General features: G+C 39.9%; 1 protein-coding gene across 12 annotated transcripts in view; it reads left to right on the plus strand.

The window, feature by feature from the left end:
* The window catches only part of PREX2 (phosphatidylinositol-3,4,5-trisphosphate dependent Rac exchange factor 2), a 288,229-nt gene that overhangs the window by 140,050 nt on the left and 126,806 nt on the right, over nt 1-21,373 (plus strand). For 9 of the 12 annotated variants that reach the window (XR_012327207.1, XM_073794486.1, XM_073794483.1 and 6 more), the window contains 5 exons: nt 2,418-2,503; nt 7,556-7,713; nt 10,504-10,621; nt 13,186-13,370; nt 15,443-15,604. Coding sequence is in view for 11 of the 12 variants with exons in the window: in XM_073794486.1 (XP_073650587.1) it covers nt 2,418-2,503; nt 7,556-7,713; nt 10,504-10,621; nt 13,186-13,370; nt 15,443-15,604 (709 nt within the window). In the remaining variant the exon portion in view is untranslated. The remainder of the gene's footprint in view (nt 1-2,417; nt 2,504-7,555; nt 7,714-10,503; nt 10,622-13,185; nt 13,371-15,442; nt 15,605-21,373) is intronic. The other 3 variants (XM_073794478.1, XM_019925209.3, XM_073794482.1) reach the window with 2 other exon arrangements.

The raw sequence follows: 21,373 nt of genomic DNA on the forward strand, positions 1-21,373 counted from the left end.
AACCTAGCTGTATTTTACACTTGATAACATCAAGGAATTTTTCAGAAGGCTTTGTGGCAGATAATTTAGTGCACTTATTTTCCTACAGGAAATGAGCATTCCTCTTGTATAAATTTAATTCTTCTTTTAATCGTATAGTGGTCCCAGCAGGGGAATATGTTTTCCAAAGGTCGTTTTATGAAGAGAGCCCAGTATTATGAACAAAATGCATCTCACGGTGCTCTGTATAAATTTTGTTAAGAAAAAATATCATCATCTTCTTGAAGATTAGAGTAAGATCAGCCTTGCTTAGCAATATAAGATAGAAGACCTTACTCAGAAAGAGTTTTGAGAGTTCACTGTGAATTTTTCGCAGTCCAAAAGCAACAATAATTCACCATGGCCAGAAAGCTCCAAGTTATTTCAGCAAAAGTGAACTCTCATTCGTAACATAGAGAAGCATGAACTACCTCTGTTTTTGGTTTCATGCTCAGAAGATGTATTTATTCCCTTTTCTTTTCCTCAGTCAGTTCTATCTTCCATCTTCCAGTGTACCTTTGACACACAGTAGTGCCAAGGTGATGTTCAAAGGAAGCAGATACAGCCTTATCCATCAAAGTGTTTAATTAAGGATACAGGATGAATTAGTTCCGTGACCTCTGTGCCACCAATATACAGATCACTTCATAGTGTGTAACCTAATTTATAATAACATTTTCAGGCTTGCCTAGAACAGACAGTTTGCATTTCTATCACGGAATGCCTGAATGCCTACTGGGGTTATATTTTATTTTATTTATTTATTTATTTTTGCGGTACGTGGGCCTCTCACTGTTGTAGCCTCTCACTGTTGTAGCCTCTCCCGTTGCAGAGCACAGGCTCCGGACGCGCAGGTTCAGCAACCATGGCTCATAGGCCCAGCCGCTCCGCGGCACGTGGGATCTTCCCGGACCGGGGCGCGAACCCGTGTCCCCGGCCTCGGCAGGTGGACTCTCAACCACTGCGCCACCAGGGAAGCCCCGGGGTTATATTTTAAATTGCGGGGCCAGCCCCTGCGTTCAGCCCTAAGGGCAATGTATGGCTTTCTCAAGTTTTCTAGATGCAGTGTTGCTCTTTCATAGACTGCAAATAAGTGCTGTTGTACCTAACTTCTGATTCTGTCTAATGTGCCCTTGAAGTGCTGCCAACCTTTAGTTCATGATTAATTCATCATCTTTTGGAAAACACTTGTTTCTGGGGTGTCAAGGGCCATCCATCAGAATGTACTGGGTTGTATTCATTTGTCTTTGCTCTCTCTGGCAGTTTATTTAAACTCATTTTTATTGTTATGATGTTCCGTCTTGCCTCGTGTTCTCTGCTTTTCATGGTTGCTTTCTGATTTCTGCCTTCCTTCCGTGGAGTAGTTCGTTGATTACTACCAGTGGGACATCCGTCCCTGGTTTGCCATGACGGCTGACTCAAGGTCTCCATCTCTTCATCTTCTTTTCCATGTGGATTCATTAAAAATACAGCTTTTCGGGCTTCCCTGGTGGCGCGGTGGTTGAGAGTCCGCCTGCCGATGCAGGGGACGCGGGTTCGTGCCCCGGTCCGGGAAGATCCCACATGCCGCGGAGGGGCTGGGCCCATGAGCCGTGGCTGCTGGGCCTGCGCATCCGCAGCCTGTGCTCCGCAACAGGAGAGGCCACAACAGTGAGAGGCCCGCGTACCGCAAGGAAAACCAGAAAACAAAAAATACAGCTTTTCTTATTCTGGTTTACCTTTTGGTGTGTTATCCTTTTAAAATTCCACTGAATAAACACAAAATTTAATCATATTTGTTAAATTCTTTTGATATTGTGTTTGACAGATCTGTTCTTTAAAACCAGCTCTTTGTTGTCGCTCTTTGCTGAAGCTCCCAACAGGTAGAAACGTGTGAACCCTGTGTTTCTTTTATATTAATTTTAACGATGAGGTTTCGCAGCGCACTGATGCCTTCTTTGTCAGAGTAAACTAAGGAGAGAAGCGTCCATTTTACTAAGTATTTACATAGTTCACAGCGGGGCAGTTTACCAGAGCTTTCTCTTTTCGTCTCCACTGACACCCTGCAAAGTAATGTTAACATCATCATCTTTCCGTGGAAACTGGCTCAGTTAAGGAGTTCTTCCAAGTTATCCAACTATGAAGTGACTGAATCAAGATTCAAAGCGAGGTTTGTCTGACCCCAGAGCCTTTGTTCAGGATATCCTACACAACGACTGTGTTCCGTGGAGGAACCCAGGGTGACGTGCCTGCTCTGGGCGCCTGGAAGGGCACCCGCCATGCTTGTCCAGCCCAGTGTCTTTCACACAGGAGACTATGATATGCATTTACTGAAGGACTGAATAAAGGTGTGGACAACTATTGTTTCAACCAACTGTGGTGTTTTAAAATCATCTCACCTTATTTTTGATTGGCTTTAGGACAGTGAAAATCCCAGATTCAGCGGAGGGACTTGGCTTCCAGATCCGAGGATACGGCCCTTCGGTGGTGCATGCGGTGGGAAGAGGTGAGAAATCCACCCCGTGTGGTAACCAGCTTGCCAGCAGGTTTGGATACTCCCTGCTGAGCAACAGTATGTTTAAAAGTGCATAGTCATGTTGCTGTGAATTTTCTCACTGGTATTTCTACTGTATTAGCTCAATGATAGTATATTTCTAAAGCAGTATTTTCAAAAAAGCTCTTCAAATTGTAAGACATATTTATCATTGTTAAAAATTCATAAGAGAATGATGCTTCCCAATCTCCCTTTTCTGCATGCTTTAGTTTAATCAAAGGATATAATGACTTTAAGGTTTTGTATTTTTCTCTGACGGCAAATTATTATATTTTTGTCAGCGATTCAAAGATGTGAGTGTTTGGGCTTAAGAATGATCTGTTTCCTTTATATAATGTCTGTTGCTATATGATTACTTTATTACTTTATTCTCATAAGCCATGCATTTTATAAAGCATAGAATGCATTTTAAATTAAATAATTTATGTGACCCAAAACTTAGGTTTATATTTTATTCTCTTTTTGTTTGATAGGCAAATCAGCCTTTGATATCTCTTGTTAACATATGTACTTTTAAATTTTATGCTAACACTAATGTGATTTAAGGGAATAACTGTTAGATCCCACATTGCTGACCGTAGTAAATAAATTGCTGCTGTAGCAAGAAGGATCACTAAGCATGCGAAGCCATGTGTTTATCTTAACAAGAGACGTACATGCTTTTCGTTACTAAGATATGTGCACTGCAGAGCATCTTAACATGATCGCTCCAATATTAGACTGGAAAAATTTGAGAGGACATTGCTATCCGAATCACATTTATCAAGAATATACTACCTAGACCCCTATTAGGTTATGAAATTGCTTTCATTAGTGTATGTATGATAAAAATTAATCTTATTTCAAAACTTGTCTTTTTGCTCAGAATTTTAAAACACATAGATTAATAGACATTTAAAATGTGTCCAGTAACTCATTAAAATTATAAAACTGAAATGGGATTCATTGCATACCGAAATGGGATATTTGATACATCAAACATCTCCTTCATTTTCACTAAACCAAAAAGGAGCCAGTCACATTATTGATACTATGAAATAACCGAAAACCTAAGTGAATCAAACTGTGCCTGTTTCCCTATTACAGTATCTTTTAAAGAGCAGGGTTGTATTTTGGGAACTTAATCATAGGGTAGGGCCAATTCTGGTTACTATGCTTTTTGCTTCTGAAGAGTAAAAGAAAGACTCATGTGCTTTTCCTTTCGAGTGTATATTAAATATGGTATCAGTCTGTGGTTTCCTTTTGCACTGTAATTTTGCCACAAGAAAAAGAAACTTCTTTCCCATTTTTCTTCTTCAGCCCTTTCCCATGGTCACACACTAGAGCATATCAATAATGGGACTTTCACCTGTGGAATCTACAATTCTAATATGCCGTTTTCTGACTACAGTCTCTTTTTTGGGGTCTCTTATCTGGTTGCTTTAAAATTTGGTTGCTTCTTCAATAAAAAATGGTAAACAGAATTCCGTTGGGACCTCCAGTCTCGGAATCCTTCTCCTTTTCTCCCAGTTAATTATATCCCTCCAAGTGCCACTTCCTTCCTTAGCCAGCTTTATCCCCGTGGTGGAGCACTTCCATCACTCTTCTTCTCAGCATTGTTAGGGTCCTCTCATCCCTGTCTCTCAGGTGCATCCAGGGTCCTCTTGTGCTTATCCCTCAGGTGCATCCAGGCCACCTTATTTCAGCTTTGGATAAACCTAACTACATTCATTGCTTTTTCTCCTGAGCAGCTAGGAAAAATCTATCATGGATATGGAATTAGTATCATCCCAATTCACTGTCTTGTCTTTTACTGAGCCCTGTCACTACTCAGCAGTCTTTTTATGTGTCTGATCAGCTGTCTCTTTTTCTATTCATTATTGCCTCCTGTCCCCCATGATGACTTCCTTTTTCACCTCACAGACATATTCAGGCTCCCAGGTATGAAGGCCTCCAAGTCCCACTCCTTTTTTTTGCACACGTTGTTGGCTGTTTTACCATCACCAATTTTTCTCCTAGTCTAGAGGAAGAGGTCTTCCATTTTCCCCTCTGGAGTTCAAGGTTAATATCCCTACAGATATTCTAGAGCCCACCCCTTCAGATACCTCCTCTGGGGTATTACACTGTCAGATATTCCGATTCCAGAATTTTCAATGTTTCTCTTCACTGGATTACTATAGTAGGGGCTATAAACATGCTCAGTTGTTTCTCATTGAAATAAACAAAGAAACAAAACTGTCTTAAACTGAACAGCAAATACAAAACCTGCCCTCTTCCCTTATTTTCCTCTCTAGATCCTTGCTACACAGAGTGTGGTCCACAGACCTACAACGTTGGCATCACCTGGGAGCTGGTTAGAAATGCAGAATCTCAGGCCCCATCTAAGACTTACTGAATCAGAATCTGTATTTTAACAAGATCCTCAGATGATCTGTATGCATGTCAAAGATTGAGACCCTTCGCTCTAGAGTAATGCTCTCAGAACTTACTTTTGTCCTGCCAAACTTCCTGAAATGCTGGTCTTTATTTTGGCTGGCCCTTCCTCACTTCCTATTTGAACTTTAGCCCAGGGCTATAGACATCTCCTCCCACCTCCTACCCATGTCTCCAAGAGTAACCCATGTCTTATAAGAGTAATCATGGACTTAACTGGAAAATACAATGGACATTGAGAGTTCTTGTCTTAATTGAATATTCTGTTGCATTTGTTTAAACTGACTGCTCCCGTTGGCCTAAAACGTTCATTATCTTGATTTCTGAGACGGTACTTTTCAGATTTTTCTCCTACCCCTCCTCTGCCAGCTCTTCATCTATTGACCCCTGAACTGTTGGCACTCTCTTCTCTTCTTTGCCTTCTTGTTCTCCGTAAACAATCATATTGACCCTCTTCGCTGGGGATTTCTAAATCTCTTTCTCCCGCCCAGACCTCTTGAGTTCTGTAGCCTAGATCTAATTGTTTATTAAACATCTCCACCTAAACGCACCTTTGGCACCTTAAGAAACCCAGTATTATCCCCAGCTGAACTTTTTATCTATTCTCTGAAGCTGCTTTACCTTCTGTATTCTCTCTCTCCGTCTACTCAGCCACTGAGTCCGAAGGCACAGGAGTGATCCTGAGTGCGGACTAGAGCCTTGCCGTCAACACCATCATCAAACATCAGAAACTTGATCTCGTTCTCCCCTTTATAATTCAAGCTACGTTAATTCCATCCTGGGAATTTGCACTGGATGCTTGCTGTGATTTTGATTTTTGACTTAAACTCCGATGATCCATCCTCTGCGTAGGCGAGGGTTGGGAGCGATCATGTCACTTCCCTGCTTAAAATTCTTAAATGTTTTTCCTCTTGCGTGTATAGTAAGGTTCACGCTCAGGACTTCACGCAAAGCGCACAGAGACTTCACAACCTGCCTCTGCTTTGCTCTCCGGTCTCTCTCACCCACTTGCATTCTAAGCTCACACTGACTGCTCCTATGGTCCCAGATGTCCAGGTTATTCTTGACTCAGTGCCTTTTTTCAGGCTCTTTTTCTTCTTCTTCTTCTTTTTAAAAAACTTTTATTGGAGTAGAGTTGATTTACAGTGTTGTGTTAGCTTCAGGTGTACAGCACAGTGAATCACTTATATATATACATACATCCACTGTTTTTTAGATTCTTTTCCCATATAGGCCATTACAGAAGACTTGAGTACAGTTCCCTGGGCTATAGAGTCCCCTGTCCTTATTAACTATCTAGTTCATATATTGTAGTATGTATATGTCATTCCCAGTCTCCCAGGGTATCCTTCCTTGCCACCACCCCCTGGTAACCATAAGTTTGTTTTCTACATCTGTCACTCTGTTTCTGTTCTGTAGATAAGTTCATTTGTACCCTTTTTTTTAGATTCTAGGCTGTTCTTTCTGCTGCGATTCTCCCTCCCTCCCTCAAGACTCAGCTCAATCCAGGAAAACCACTTAATATTTCTGGGAGTGAATTTTAGTGAGAAGAAATGTATACTGTCTTCTTGAATATAAATTCTGTTCTTTAAGATGTTTAATAATTCCTTCATGGGAGAAATTGCTTACAAAGGAAAGCTCTTCTAACATACTTATGATGAGATTTATAATCATTGATGTTAATTATGTACATTGTATTTAGCAATGGTGCTTTGTAAATGTTGATTTGCTCAGAATATCAAATAGTAATGATTGGAAGGTTCTGAAAATCTTAGCTCACCTGTTAGGATATGCCACTATATCTCTGCAAATAAATGGTGGACAGTTGATGTTTTCTGATTAATTTTATTCTCCACAAATTGTCTGGTTCCTGACCCTTTGTACATATCCTGAAGTCTTGTTTCTCTTAGCAAATCCAGTCCACCCCTACTTGCTAATTGACTTGATTTTTTTCCTTAAGAATTTCTTTTAATTGTTGGCATTTTAAAATATGAAAGTGAATACTGTTTAAATATTTAGAGATTTTGTAGACTAAAGGAAGTGTAAAAAGGCCTGTATTTCTGGCTTTCTCATTGTGCCATTATATATGCATGTTTAGAAAATTAGATCGATTAGACATTTGAAAGGGAAAATAACTGATTAGCATTATGAAGGTTTCTTCACAGTATCTCTTCAAACTACTTCTTCAGGGGCTGGGAAGATATTTGTTCAACAGAGTTTGAATGGCCAGTTAAAAAGCAGGGAATTTTTTTTTGCGGTACACGGGCCTCTCACTGTTGTGGCCTCTCCCGTTGCGAAGCACAGGCTCCGGACGCGCAGGCTCAGCGGCCATGGCTCACGGGCCCAGCCGCTCCGCGGCACGTGGGATCTTCCCGGACTGGGGCACGAACCCGTGTCCCCTGCATCGGCAGGCGGACTCTCAACCACTGCGCCACCAGGGAAGCCCAAGCAGGGAATTTTTGAGAGGGCATTGCCGTCAGAGCCAGATTCATCAAGAACATGCTAGCTAGATGTTTATCATATTTCAAAATTGCTTTCCTTACGGTATATGGGATAAAAATGAATCATATTCCTAAAATTAGTTTTTGGCAGTTTTCTCATTTGTATTTAAAGGAACCGTGGCCGCAGCCGCTGGTCTTCACCCTGGACAGTGTATCATCAAAGTAAATGGAATCAATGTCAGCAAAGAGACACACGCCAGTGTTATTGCCCATGTCACGGCCTGCAGGAAGTACAGGAGACCAACAAAGGTAAACTATGCTTGGCTGGTGTAGCTGTGATCACACACTTGCAAGAAGGCCCCGGGGACAGCATGGGATAGTGCCAGGGCTGTCTGTGGTTTCCACTGCCAAGTTCACGTTTAAGTGCAGAACTTTCAATCGCATAATGCTTGTTTTATCTGCATAATTAGTTATAATCGATTCTGCTTCAATGGCCACATTTTGCTGCTACAGTATTATCACCAGTTTAAAAAGTGCTTTGGGCTAGTTTCATTTTCATTGTGATGAGTTTTCAAATAGCTAACTGTTTCTCAAATTGAAATCCAAAGGTCTTGACTCTTGTGATTGCCTTCGAATCTATAATGGTCAGCTGCGCCTCCATCTGTATATATGAATTATTACTGCTTACACTGTTTATTATAAAACTTCTGTGAAAAAGAAAAAATTGTGGGTTTTATAGGGTCTGTGATTGACTGTTGGATATATTTTTATTTAGGTAGCTGGATTTAGCTTTTAAAAGAAAATACCAATATGTGTTTGCCGTTACTTAAAATCTTAAGCACTGTCCTCTGATCCAAAGTTTAAGTGCTGTACAAAAATAAAATTAGAATCCTAATTGATAAGTAAAGCTTATTATCTCATGAGATACAAGGGAGTGTTGGATTATAAGAGAAAATTCTCTCAAATTAATTAACTGAGTGCAAAAGGAATTTTAAAGGACAGGCTTTCTGTTTTTTTCTGTCATGCTCGGTGAGGGACTCTTTTCTAGATTTGAGTATATGACTTTGTGTCCAAAACAGAAAGATGAGTGGCTCTTTTCTCCTAGGCCAGGACTGACATCCTGCAAAATACTGAGCCCACAAGAAAATAGCTGATCAATTTTGCTTACTAGTAAGGTCAAAAGAGGACAGCAGATTGGAATTCACACGTAGAAGCGTAGGTTACTTGGGTTGACAGTAGTTTAATAAATAAATATTTATTGAACTGTATTAGTAAATGAAGTTTTAAAACGATACTACTTAAATGATCAAATTTTCCCCCTTCTATCAAAATTTTAAAAGGTAGCCAAATTGATTTGAGTTTCATTTCTTTTCATTTCCCCTGTCTTCCTTGTTGGAGAGGTGTTGATCAGTGAAATAATTAAGAAAAGCACTAAATGGACAGAAAAATTCACTAAGTGAATAACATGCTCTATTGGGTATCCATTGCCACAAAACAGACTGTCCCGAAACGTAGTGACTTAGAACAACAGTGATTAATTGTTTCTCTTGGTTCTCCGGGTTGACTGGGTGTTGGTTCCTGTGAGGGCTTCGTCCTGATGTGGCTTTGTTCTGCTGGGAACTGACTAGTGCTGGGGTTCCCCTCCTGATGTCCTCTCACTCCAGAGCCCCTCCACCTGGCCTTCCTTTCCATTCCTTAGCAGAATTCTCCTTTCTGCACGGTATCTGGGTTTCAAGAGGGAATATTACAGGCAGTCAACTCTTTACATCATGCTTGCTACTGCTCTCCCTTTGAAGAGTCAGATCCGTGACCAAGCCCAGGATGAGTGTAAGAAGGAGCTACACAAAGGTGTGGACTCTGGGGAAGTGGTTACTTGGAGGCCACAACAGGTCACCAAGGTGTACTTGAATGATTAAATGTTAACTAGCATTTTAATGATGGATAGCAATATAATAATCAAACGCAATTGTGAAGTTAATATAAGAGAAAAATGGATAGTACAAATTATATCACACTTCAGTCATGTAACTCAGCTTATCATCTTACCTAGGAAAAGTACAAACATTAAAGTAGTAATGCAACCCTGAAAGCAGTACTTGGTAGCCATTTCATCTCTCATTTATCTAAGTAAGACAGGAACTGCTACTTCAATGATAATATAGGATGATTTATGACGTGGAAGGATTAAAAGATAGTTATATCAATTGGGAACCCCATGAGATGAAAGGTGTTCTTCCAATTTTCTTATTGGTTTGACTCACAAAAACCATTAAATGTGTTGAAACATATGTGACTGTTAGGAGAGCATTTAAATCATTTGTACAATTATAGACCATTGCTTCTTCAGAAAAGTGCCCATCTAACATTTATGTAAAAATGTAATTTATAATTCATTTTGAGATAGACTTGAGTCATTTAAGACATTTGGGAAATACATCTTATTTAAAAGCCTATCTATCGTTGGAAGAAAAAATCTCAAGCTTAGAAAGTTTGTCAGTTTGTTGAAAAATATATTTTTTTAGTTTTATCATCCTATCAGTTTCTCACTGACCTATTAATCTTTTTTAAATTTATTTATTTTAATTTATTTATTTTTGGCTGTGTTGGGTCTTCATTGCTGCATGCAGGCTTTCTCTAGTTGTGGCGAGTGGGGGCTACTCTTTGGTGCGGTGCGCAGACTTCTCATTACGGTGGCTTCTCTTGTTGCGGAGCATGGGCTCTAGGCGCGCAGGCTTCAGTAGTTGTGGCTTGTGGGCTCTAGAGCGTAGGCTCCATAGTTGTGGCTTATGGGCTTAATTTCTCCATGGCATGTGGGATCTTCCTGGACCAGGGCTCAAACCCATGTCCCCTGCATTGGCAGGCGGATTCTTAACCACTGCCCCACCAGGGAAGTCCCTGTTGAAAAATAATGCCACCGACTTTCTATTAGTTTCTGACATTGATTTTCCTTCTCTTTCAAATGTGATTGTATTTTATTGTATTTAAACTAGAAGAATAAGTAAGATTGTCAACTCTCCTTTTGAAGCAGGTTTATGAAATGGATATGCATTTCAGGAAGCACTAATACCTCTGAGGTTTCTTTCTCCCCCTCATTTCCAGCAAGATTCCATTCAGTGGGTTTATAACAGCATTGAGAGCGCTCAGGAAGACCTTCAGAAGTCTAACTCCAAACCCCCAGGAGATGAAGCAGGGGATGCTTTTGACTGTAAAGTAGAAGGTGGGTTCCTCTTTCTTCTCCTCATTGCCCTATAGTATTCTTTGTCCTTGTGCCATTGCCGCATCCCAGTTATTGAAAACCTTATATGTTCAAGCCACTTCTTAGTCATCTCAGATAGATGCCACGTCAAATCCCTAAGTCATAATTGCTGGTGACTGGCATAGAATAGCTATGACACTTTCTTAGGTACTTTATTAAATGTTTTACGTGGATTATCTCATCAAGTCATCAAAAACGAAAATCTATTAAAGGTGGGATTATCATCATTCTCATTTTATGGGAGAAGAAATAGAGACCCATACAGGTGAATGGGCGTGCCCAAGCCAGGAAGCAGTGGAATGAGGATTCAAACCCAAGTTAGGATGTTTCCTTATTTTGAGTTTAAACATTGTGTGCACCTTCCCACTCCACTGTGGTTCACAAACCAGCAGTATCAGCATCACCCGAGTAAGACAGAGATGCAGAATCTCAGCCCCACCCCAGATCTACTGAATGGGAATCTCCATTTTAACAAGGTCTTATCTGTATGTAATTACAATAGGAGAAGCCCTAGTTTAGAAGGTCCATAGTTCCTTTGAAAATACATTTTTTTCCTTTTCTTTTAAATAGAAATGTAGTTGATTTACAATGTTGTGTGAGTTTCAGGTGTACAGCAAAGTGATTGTTATACGTATATATGTATTCTTTTTCAGAGTTTTTTCCATTATAGGTTATTATAAGATATTGAATGTAGTTCCCTGTGCTATACAGTAGGTCCTTGTTTTGAAAATACTTTCTTGATTCAAGTAACTTTTACTGTATTCTTACAGTAATGAAGGAGGCAAACTAATAATGTGAGTATGACGGGGAGAGAGATCTTTTGATAAGGACTCATAGCATTTCTGTTTTCTCAGTGAAGCAAACCTGCAGGTCACTGTATTCAGTGGCGAAGGGTGAAGGGACTGAGGCAACTACGTTTACGTTTGCGTGTAACAAATACCTTGAAATATCATTATAAACTTTTTCATGGAAGTCCTTGAATCCTCTCCTGCGTTTTCTTGGTATCTTTCCACTTATACTATTGGTGGATGTCTCTGGACATTTTTATTGTACTATTAGTTTCTTCCGAACCAGCATAGCTGGAGAATTTGCTATGCACACTGAATCATATGGGGGTACTTAGGAAAAGTGGTTTTCCCTCCATTCCTGGAAGGGCACTTGGGAGGAGCTTCTCAGATCATGAACAACATCAGGAATATTTCAATCTCACTGGAGCAGCAAAGCTGTAGTGCTAAATCAGCTCTTTTATTTATTCAAACCAGGACAAATCTCAGGACCTTATCTTGAGGCTTTTATTCCTCATTTATAGTTAGTTTTTGCTAATCATCATTGGTGCCACGGTGAAAGGTAGAATGGGTTAATGAGATGCTCTGGAAATTGATTTATAGCTATTCTTGGACTTAATTATTTTAAAGAAAACCATTTTTCTGCCTTTGCCTATTTTTTAAAATAAATTTATTTATTTTATTTATTTATTTTTGGCTGCGTTGGGTCTTCGTTGCTGCGTGTGGGCTTTCTCTAGTTGCGGAGAGCAGGGGCTACTCTTCGTTGCGGTACGTGGGCTTCTCATTGCAGTGGCTTCTCTTGTTGCGGAGCACAGGCTCTAGGTGCGTGGGCTTCAGTAGTTGTGACACGTGGGCTCAGTAGTTGTGGCTCACGGGCTCCAGAGCGCAATCTCAGTAGTTGCGGCGCGTGGGCTTAGTTGCTCCGTGGCATGTGGGATCATCCCGGACCAGGGCTCGAACCCATGTCCCCTGCATTGGCAGGTCGATTCTTAACCACTGCGCCAACAGGGAAGCCCTGCTTTTGCCTATTTTATATTTACTGTTTCTGTTATTCTAGGGCTTAATTGTGTTAAGTAAGCTAATATTCTCTTTTCGCTTATTTACTATTTACTGTTAGATTCCTCAGCAGTTTCTTGCTTGAGACTTTAGGTGCTTTTTTCCCCTAGCTGACTGATTGTTGGCCAAAAACCTATAGGAATACATTCCAGATGGAAATTTTATTACAGTGAACAATGACACATTTTCGCAATGAGTCAGCTTCAGAAGATGCTGTTTGGGAAAATTCAGGCACTCCCTGCTTAAAAAAATAATTATTCCATCTCCTCTCTGCTTCTTCAATATGGTTTTCTGTATTTTTTCTGCTTTGAGAAAATATTCATCCAATGTTTGACGCAGTTTTAGGAACCCTGACTTTAAGTTATGCATGCTTTTAATGAAAAAACTGTACGTTTAATGTTGATATAGGTATAAATAGGCATACATATGGTCCATAGATCAAAACGGGTGTGTAAAGATAAGACTAGCCATATTAGAGTGGTAAGATTTGGATCGGTCAATCATGTATTTTTTTAAATGTTCTTATTTTTTAAAATGTTAACAAGAATAGACGCTTCATTTAGCACAGCAGATTTAGTCACCCTTTAAAGAACTCTTTAAAAATTATTCAAAGAGACTCAAATTATTTGAAGAGATTAACAAACCCTTCCTGAATTTGCTGAATTAAAGTTATCTTTATTCCAGAGGTAATTGACAAGTTCAACACCATGGCCATCATCGACGGGAAGAAGGAGCACGTGAGTCTGACGGTGGATAACGTCCACCTAGAGTATGGCGTCGTGTACGAGTATGACAGCACCGCCGGGATCAAGTGCAACGTGGTGGAGAAGATGATCGAACCCAAAGGTTTCTTCAGCCTCACTGCCAAGGTACGAGCGATCCCTGCAAAGGAAGGGATTTTGTTCCTGGTTAAGCAGCTAAAACCCTCCCTCACTCCCACTTCAAAAAATGTAAATAGCTGTACATGTTTCAGCTGTCCACTCACTGAAGTTCTTTTTCTTTTTTCCCCCATTACTCAGTTTGTGTACAGTCTTTTTTTTTTTTTTAATTGATCTCTTGGAGCACAGTGTCATGTTAGATGGGACGCTTGCCCAGGCGAGCATTAGTTGATTTGGCAAAGGTGTCTTTGCATTTAGTAAGTTTACTACGTCTGTTAACTCAGTATCATGAATACGTTTCAGATGGTTTTCATGACAGGTGGTGCTTTCCTAAATGTACATAATCCTGTGAAGAATATTTGAAGTCGTAAAACGCATTCAAATTCTGCAAGTCTCATGTTTATTTCATAAAATTGCTCGAAGCTTAGAGATCAGTTTATGAATAGATCTTCAGGTATTTATACAATTCTTAGTTGCAAAGGATCTTGTACTTAGTCCTTAGACTACAGCAAAACAGGAAGGGAGAAAGGGGGTCTTCATCCAAATGGATAAAACATATGCTAAGTAAGAGGCGACCCTGTGTTTGCTTTTCATGATCCTTCCACAAGGTAAATCGATCAGACTCCTGTTGGACCCTCCACAGGTTGGAGCTTTAGTGTTCCATCTGCTTTTGTATAGCTTTGCCACCTTTATTTCTTCATTTCAGTTCTTGTTTTGAATGTGTGTAGTTGAGATAGAGCTAGCATTAATAACATGTATTTTTTTATTTTAGCAGAAAAATAATATAAAAATCCAAATGCACTATTTCAAAAATAATTATTTTATGTTTTTGTTTTATATTCTGAAAGTTAACTTTTGAAAAAAATCCCATCATTCTGATGGCATTGTACCACTATATGTACCTACTGATAGAGAATCTGTATTTTCAAAATGCAACCCCTTCCCAGCTACATTATACTATTAAGAGGATCCATGGAAGAGTTTGGGATCAGGTTACTGTAATTATTTTATCTCATTTTCTAGCTATTTCAAATTGGCAAGATTACGTGGATTACTTTATATATGACAACTGTACAACTTAGTCTGCACAGATTTCTGTTTTACACATGAAGAAAAGAAAGTCAAAGAAATTACGAAATTTAACCAAGATCACACTGCTAATGCTAAAGTGAGCTCTAATTTCTAGACTAGTGATGAAACAAAAAACTCACACTCTATATTCTGCAAGACAGGGGAATGGAGGTGGTGAAGGAGGTCAAATAAACACAGCGTCTGTAGGTTGTCTCACACAATATTGTAAAACTGTCAGGTAAGGGTGTAATCAGTCTTTGTGATCTTTGAACAATCATGAATGCTACATATAAATAATAAACATAATTAATTCCCAGTTCATGAGAAATTCTCAGTGATTCATGGTGTACACACACACACACACACACACACACACACACACACACACACGCTGCCTTATAATTGATTAAAACAGCCAAAAGGATTTACTAGCTGAATACGTCATGTGGATGCTTTTATCTAACACTTTTATCAGATGGAGTTCAGACGCTGAAAGCAACAGTGCTTTTTACTTTATCAAGAGAAAGTCTCATGTATTCATTCCTTCAGCAAACATTTGTTAAACGCACTCTCTGTACCAGGCTCTCAGTAGCAAGCAAGGTTATGGTTTTCCTTAGTTTTTGTTGTTCTACTACCAAACTGAGAGAAAAAAATGTTCTGAGTAACTCTGACTAACATATGAGAGTGTACACATCAGAGTGTACTGATTTATCCAGCAGGGAGTCTTTGAAGTCCCCTAACCTCCCTCAGGCAGCCTTTTATAGCCAGCAGAAGGGAAAACAGGAGATGCCAGACACAGAAGTCCATCACTTCACTGCCAGGGTTTATTGAACACACAAATCCCGGGCAGCTGAAAGCAGCAAGCACACCGGGGAGAGTCACCCTGTGCTGTGGAATCGTGAACATTTTGTTTGGCTGATTTTGAAGGTTTTATTTTCTTGTTCTATTTTGTGTGTGTGTGTGTGTGTGTGTGTGTGTGTGTGTGTCTACAGATTCTTGAAGCCCTGGCTAAAAGCGATGATCATTTTGTACAGAACTGCACCAGCCTTAACTCTTTGAGCGAGGTGATTCCTACTGACCTTCAGAGTAAATTCAGTGCTGTTTGCAATGAAAAAATTGAGCGCATATGTCAGAGAATATCCAGTTATAAAAAGGTAAAAGCTCTATGTATGTATTTTACAAGTAATTATTATTTAAATTGTTATTAATGTCAAATTGAATTCAATTCTTGATATTTTTCATTACTTATTTATGTACTGCTTTATTGAAATAATGATAACATTTATGTAACATTTTAGAGTTTTTTGAATGCCTTTACATCCTTTGCCTCATTTGATCTTTGCAAACTTGTAAGCTAAGCCTTTATTCCACATTTTCCAAAAATAATAACTGAGGCCTAAAGAATTAAATTACTTACTGGAAAGAATAGAGTTGGGGTTTAAATCCAGGCCACCTAATTCTGAAATCAGATTTTTATTATTACACTATAGTTCTTCTTTCCCTGTTCTCTTGACAGAGGGAACAGAGCCCTCAATCAGAAAGTACATGGAGCATCGGCTGTTTTAAATGGATTCATTGCCTCATTCATTTGACGTATTAATTGAGCACCTTTTGTGTGTGAAGCAGTGTTCTTGGTACCAGGAATATGGCAGCAAAGGAGAGAAGGTCTTTCCTCTCAGGGTGCTTCCATTTGAGTGGGGGAGACAACAACGAAGTAAATAAATCTCTACAAAGGGGGAAATCAAAAATTGGAGAGAGTTGTGAGGAAACCTATGGCGGGAAGTGCTAGGGTGGGAACTCTAGGCTGGGTATCTATAGAGGAAGCCTCTCTGGGAAACTCATGTCTGAATGACAAGTAGAACTCTTCCTTTAAATGGGAGGAAAAAGCGTCCAGATAGACAGAGCAGCTAGTACAGAGGCCCCAAAGCAAAAAGAAGGTCAGGGTGTCAGGGGAAGAGTGACCAGTCAGTCGTAAGGGCGGAGGCTTTGGCAGGGACAGGTGTGAGGTGCCGTGGAAGCTCTTTGTACCTTTCGGGACTTTGGAAGGTGTTTGGATTTTCTTCTTACATCGATGAGAAGCAGTTGGAAAATTTTAGAAAGAAGGATGACTTCATCTAATTTAGGTTTTTGAAAGATCATGCCAGTTCCTCTGTAGGAATGGATTGCAAGGGGCAAGAAGTGAGGCGTAGAGAGGGGTGGGAAGCGATTGCAATAGTCCAGGTGAGTGACGGTCATGGCTTGGACTCTGGGGAAGACAGAGGAGACAGAGAACATTTGGTGAACTCGAGGATATATTTTAGAGGTAGAATAAATAAAAATTGATCTCTAAAGCATATAGTAGGTTTTCTTTTTCTTTTCCTGTTTGTGTCAGTGGGAGGCTAGCTAATTATTTCCCTCAAAGTGAGGCCGGTTGCTTAAATTTTGGTAGTCATACTAGGAAATATTATTTATCCCAGTGTTTATGAATATGAGTTAACTGTCTATGTTTGGTATGGCAAATAAAAGATAAGTCAATATGTGTCCAGATATTTCCATACAAAAATAGGGAAATGTGTGAAAGAATACCCAAGGGATTTCAATTTGGTTGCCTCAGGTAGGGGAAGGGGAAGCAGGCTCACTGTGTTTTTCTTTAAGCCTTTCCTACACTGTTAGGCTTGTTAAGTTGAATATGTATTGATGTCATAATTTTTTATAAGTCCATTTACATGAAGAAAAAATGATATTCAAGATCACTGCATAACTGTCACATCTGTTCACCTTCTTTCCATGATTGCTAGTGACCTCTTTAAGTTTGGGAAAGATTCCATGGATATGTCCCGTTGAAGCTGAAGAACGGAAGATTTTCTTTTTACTTCTCCTGTCTCTATGAGAGGTGACAATGCTTTGAAGTGAAATTTAAAAGCTCTAAAAAAATGCAAATTAGTAGTCCCCTTTTGAACACATTTTGAAAAGAGAGTCATTCTACTTCAGAGATGGATCTGTATAAAGCATGGTAGGGTTCAGGCAGATTCTGGTTGTCAAGCTTGTCACTTGCATGTGTCATTTTTCTACCTTTTTTGGATTTTGTTCCTATTTTCTTCTCTCCATTCATTCAAACAGCAAAAGCAGTAGAAGTAGCTTAAAGAAATACACATAAGAAAAGGTAAAATATAGAAATAAAAATAAAACATTAAGATAAGGGTATATTACATAGGGTATTGATTCAGCTGCTTTAAGAAGGACCAAGACAACAGAGGCTTAAACCAGATAGAAAGTTTACTTCTCACTCATGTGAAAGTACAATCTGATAGGAGTCCAGTGAGGTGGGGCTTGATGATCTTCTAGGGATCCTTCTATACTTTTGTTTTCTCCCCTAGGATTTTGCCCTCTTCCGCAAAGCCAGACTTGGTGCACCACCACCATGTCTAAATGAATGCCCCTTAGAAGGGGAAACAGGAAGTGGAGAGTAAATCACTTCCTTTTGAGGGCAGGACCCAGAAGTTGTACACATCACTACTGTTCACATCCTGTTGTTTAGTGAAAGGGAGGCTGGGAAATGTAGTCTCAAACTAGGCATCCATGTGCCAAACTGAAACTCAAGGAATTTTATTACTAAGAGAAAGAAGGAGAGGATGAATATTGGAGGAAAATGAGTAGGTAAATTTAGAGGCAAAGCTATATTAGAACAGATGGTATAGACCATCAGGGAAAAAGGGGCTATAGGTAAGCAGGTCCTAAGACTCTATTTACTTGCTAAAGTGGAATATTATATTTGGCCTTCAGCTTCCTGATGGCCAAAATGAAAAGGGAAACAGAGTCCGTTACTTATTTATCAACATCCCTGTGATACATACATGTTTCTTAAGAGAAGTAAAGGTTTTCTTGGTCTAAGTTCTAAAGGAAATCTCTCACCCTGGATTTCAAAGAGGCAACACCAGGAATGTCAGGGCAGTGTCCATAAACATAGCCCTGCAAAAGAAGCGGCAATTTGTTTTATGTGGAAGATATTTTTAAGACACTCTTTAATGAAAGAGCATTGGTCAGAAACTCAAGTTCACAAAAGCAAGTTTGTTGCAGGATGAGACAGGAAGACTGGGGAAATACTTACTAAATGTGTATCTTTTACATAGGCAGTAGGGGCTTAAGTCAGTTATTTGAAGAAGTCTGCCCTCCCCCACGTACAATCTACTTGGGAAGAAAGGTCAAAATACATGAAGTGATAATAATACTACTTAGCCAACTAGGAGGTGTTGCCATGAATGGTTGAACACGCTGGCACCCAGCACCTTGCTCTATATGCTGGTCCTCTGTGCCGTTAGAGAGCGCACAACAGTTTATAGCAGTCTATATCAGGCATTGCATGCTAGCTGTATTTTACAGTTTGCCTGTGTTGTATAATCTTACCAACACAGTGATAGGAGATATTATCCGTTTCATCGATGAAGTGACTGAAGCTCAGAGGGATCAAGTAACTTTCCCAAAGGCACACAGCTGGGAGCGGCAGTGGTATTTGAACCTTGCTTCCTTTTATTCTAAAACTGGTTGTTGTTTGTTTACCTGTAGTTGATACTTTGCTACACAGCTGATGTGCTAAACAGTATGGTTCTGACTGCAAGGGCAATAGCATTTCAGTAATGGAGAAATCATCTCGGACTGAGTGGTCAGCAGATGCTAGCTGCTATCAGCTGGAAAGATCTGTCAGAGTGAAAAGGGAGAGAGATGGCTCTCGAGTAAAGGGAGAGATCATAAATGAAGGCAAAGACTTAGAAATGAGACTGATCTGATTGATGAAGAGTTGACGTACTGCCTGGGCCAGAAAGGAGGATTTTAGTTGGATGCAGTTAAAAAGGAAACCTGACAAAATGTGATTTTTTTCCAGTGATTTTCTTTTTTTAATTTTTATTTATTTTTGGCTGTGTTGGGTCTTCGTTGCTGTGCATGGGCTTTCTCTAGTCGTGGTGAGCGGGAGCTCTTCTTTGTTGAGGTGCGTGGGCTTCTCATTGCGGTGGCTTCTCATTGTGGAGCATGGGCTCTAGGCGCATGGGCTTCCGTAGTTGTGGCCTGCGGGCTCAGTAGTTGTGGCTCGCGGGCTCTAGAGTGCAAGCTCGGTAGTTGTGGCGCACGGGCTCAGTTGCTCCGCGGCATGTGGGATCTTCCCGGACCAGGGCTCGAACCCCTGTCCCCTGCACCGACAGGCGGATTCTTAACCACTGCGCCACCAGGGTAGCCCCCCCAGTGATGTTTTGAAGTGACATAATCATCAGATTTGTTTGTAAGATGTCCAAGTTGAGGGTGACTTGGACTCACGTAGAAAGAAGCATTGGGGACAGAGAGAAAAAGATCAATTCAAGCTGTGTGTAGGAGGAAAATATATACCGTCTATGATTAATTGGTTATGGTGATAAAGAAGGTGTTATTTCTTGGTTTCTAACAACAACCTGGTTTGCAATAAACTGAGAGATGTATGTTTTGGGGGATTATAAGCAGAGTTTTTCCCCAAATGTCGGAGATTCTCAACAACATTATCCTGGGGAGTGAGAAGCATCTTCCATTTCCTCAGGAGTAACTGGGCACCTGGGAAGCTTTTAAAGAAGAGGTGGACAGGCTACCGGGCAGTGCTTTGAAATGATAAAAAGAATGTCACTGAAGTTTGGAAAGCTCTCGTGTGCACATTGTTGCTGCTTGAGCCTCCAAGTAGCCATGCGTACTGAGTAGTCTTATCATCCTGCCTCTTTCTCAGGAAGTAAGAATTTGCTTCAAGTCACATACGTGGCAGGTAGCCAACTAGGTATCAGTCCTATGGAGTGCCGTCTCACTTATTTTTATTTTTAATTTAGAAATAAAGAGAAACTTGTAGTTAACCAGGACATGAGTGCTTTAAAAGCAGTCCTTTCATCATCCCTTCTTGACCGTAAACCTGTTTAGAATCACTGGCTATCTTTCTCACGAAAGAGAGAAACAAGGTTAGCAAGAGAACATTTCAAGGATCTTTTCTGTTTGAACAGAATGTCGATACCTAAGGTAACAGCCTGTCAGGTAAGGTCAGCTCCATCCACGTAACAGATGTGTGTCAACAGAAACTATAGCATTTGTGAATATATATTTTTAATTTCCACATATTTACTTTTAAACTATTATTAGCAACCTATTTGTCTCCCAGATGAAAGCTTCAAACAGCCCTCTTTGTATAAAATAAAATGTATCCATAGAAACTAAAATCTCAAAGAGGCTGGCTTTCCCTTATTATTTAGACTCTAAAAGTTTTACGTGTTAAAAATAGAAACCGGTTGATATTTCTACAGTTTCCATAGCCAGGCTGCTGCAATCACATTTAAGTTTTTGGCCAGCGTTATAGGCCACAGATGTTCAGACCTTACTGGGGACCTGAATGAACCCTAAGCTGGTATTCAATCTCTGTGGGGCAGGAAGTGTGGGCAGTCATTCCAGACATAAAAGTATGCACTGTTTGGAGGAACGTGCTCACTCTCTGTTGTCCTGAGAACTTTTAAAAATTCTAGATTCATTCTCTGTTTCCAAATAATTCCATAATTGGCCTTATTTTTGGCATTGGGGATACTTCTTCCATATAAGTATTTAATGAGCTTTTAACAGATAGTTCCTTTTTACACAAAAGTACTATCTGTAGGAATCTAAGTTTCACGTGGACTATTCTGAGTATCTTTAGTTATTAATGCCACATAATCCCCAAACGGATGTATGGATTGGGAAAACTGTGGGTAAAATCTCTCCCCGTGTCCTCTTCCCCTGATACAAAATTCCTATAGGTCCATGCCAGTGGGGTCTTACACTTCATTGAAGTGGGAGACTGTCTGCAGAATAATAGCTTACCTTTGTATTTTTTTTTGACTTGTAGTCAAATGACTGTAATTGGATCTAAATTTGTTGTCATGCTCAGTAATTCATGAGTTAACTACCAATGCATT

The sequence above is a fragment of the Tursiops truncatus genome, chromosome 17 (assembly GCF_011762595.2).
Source record: "Tursiops truncatus isolate mTurTru1 chromosome 17, mTurTru1.mat.Y, whole genome shotgun sequence".
Lineage (NCBI taxonomy): Eukaryota > Metazoa > Chordata > Mammalia > Artiodactyla > Delphinidae > Tursiops > Tursiops truncatus.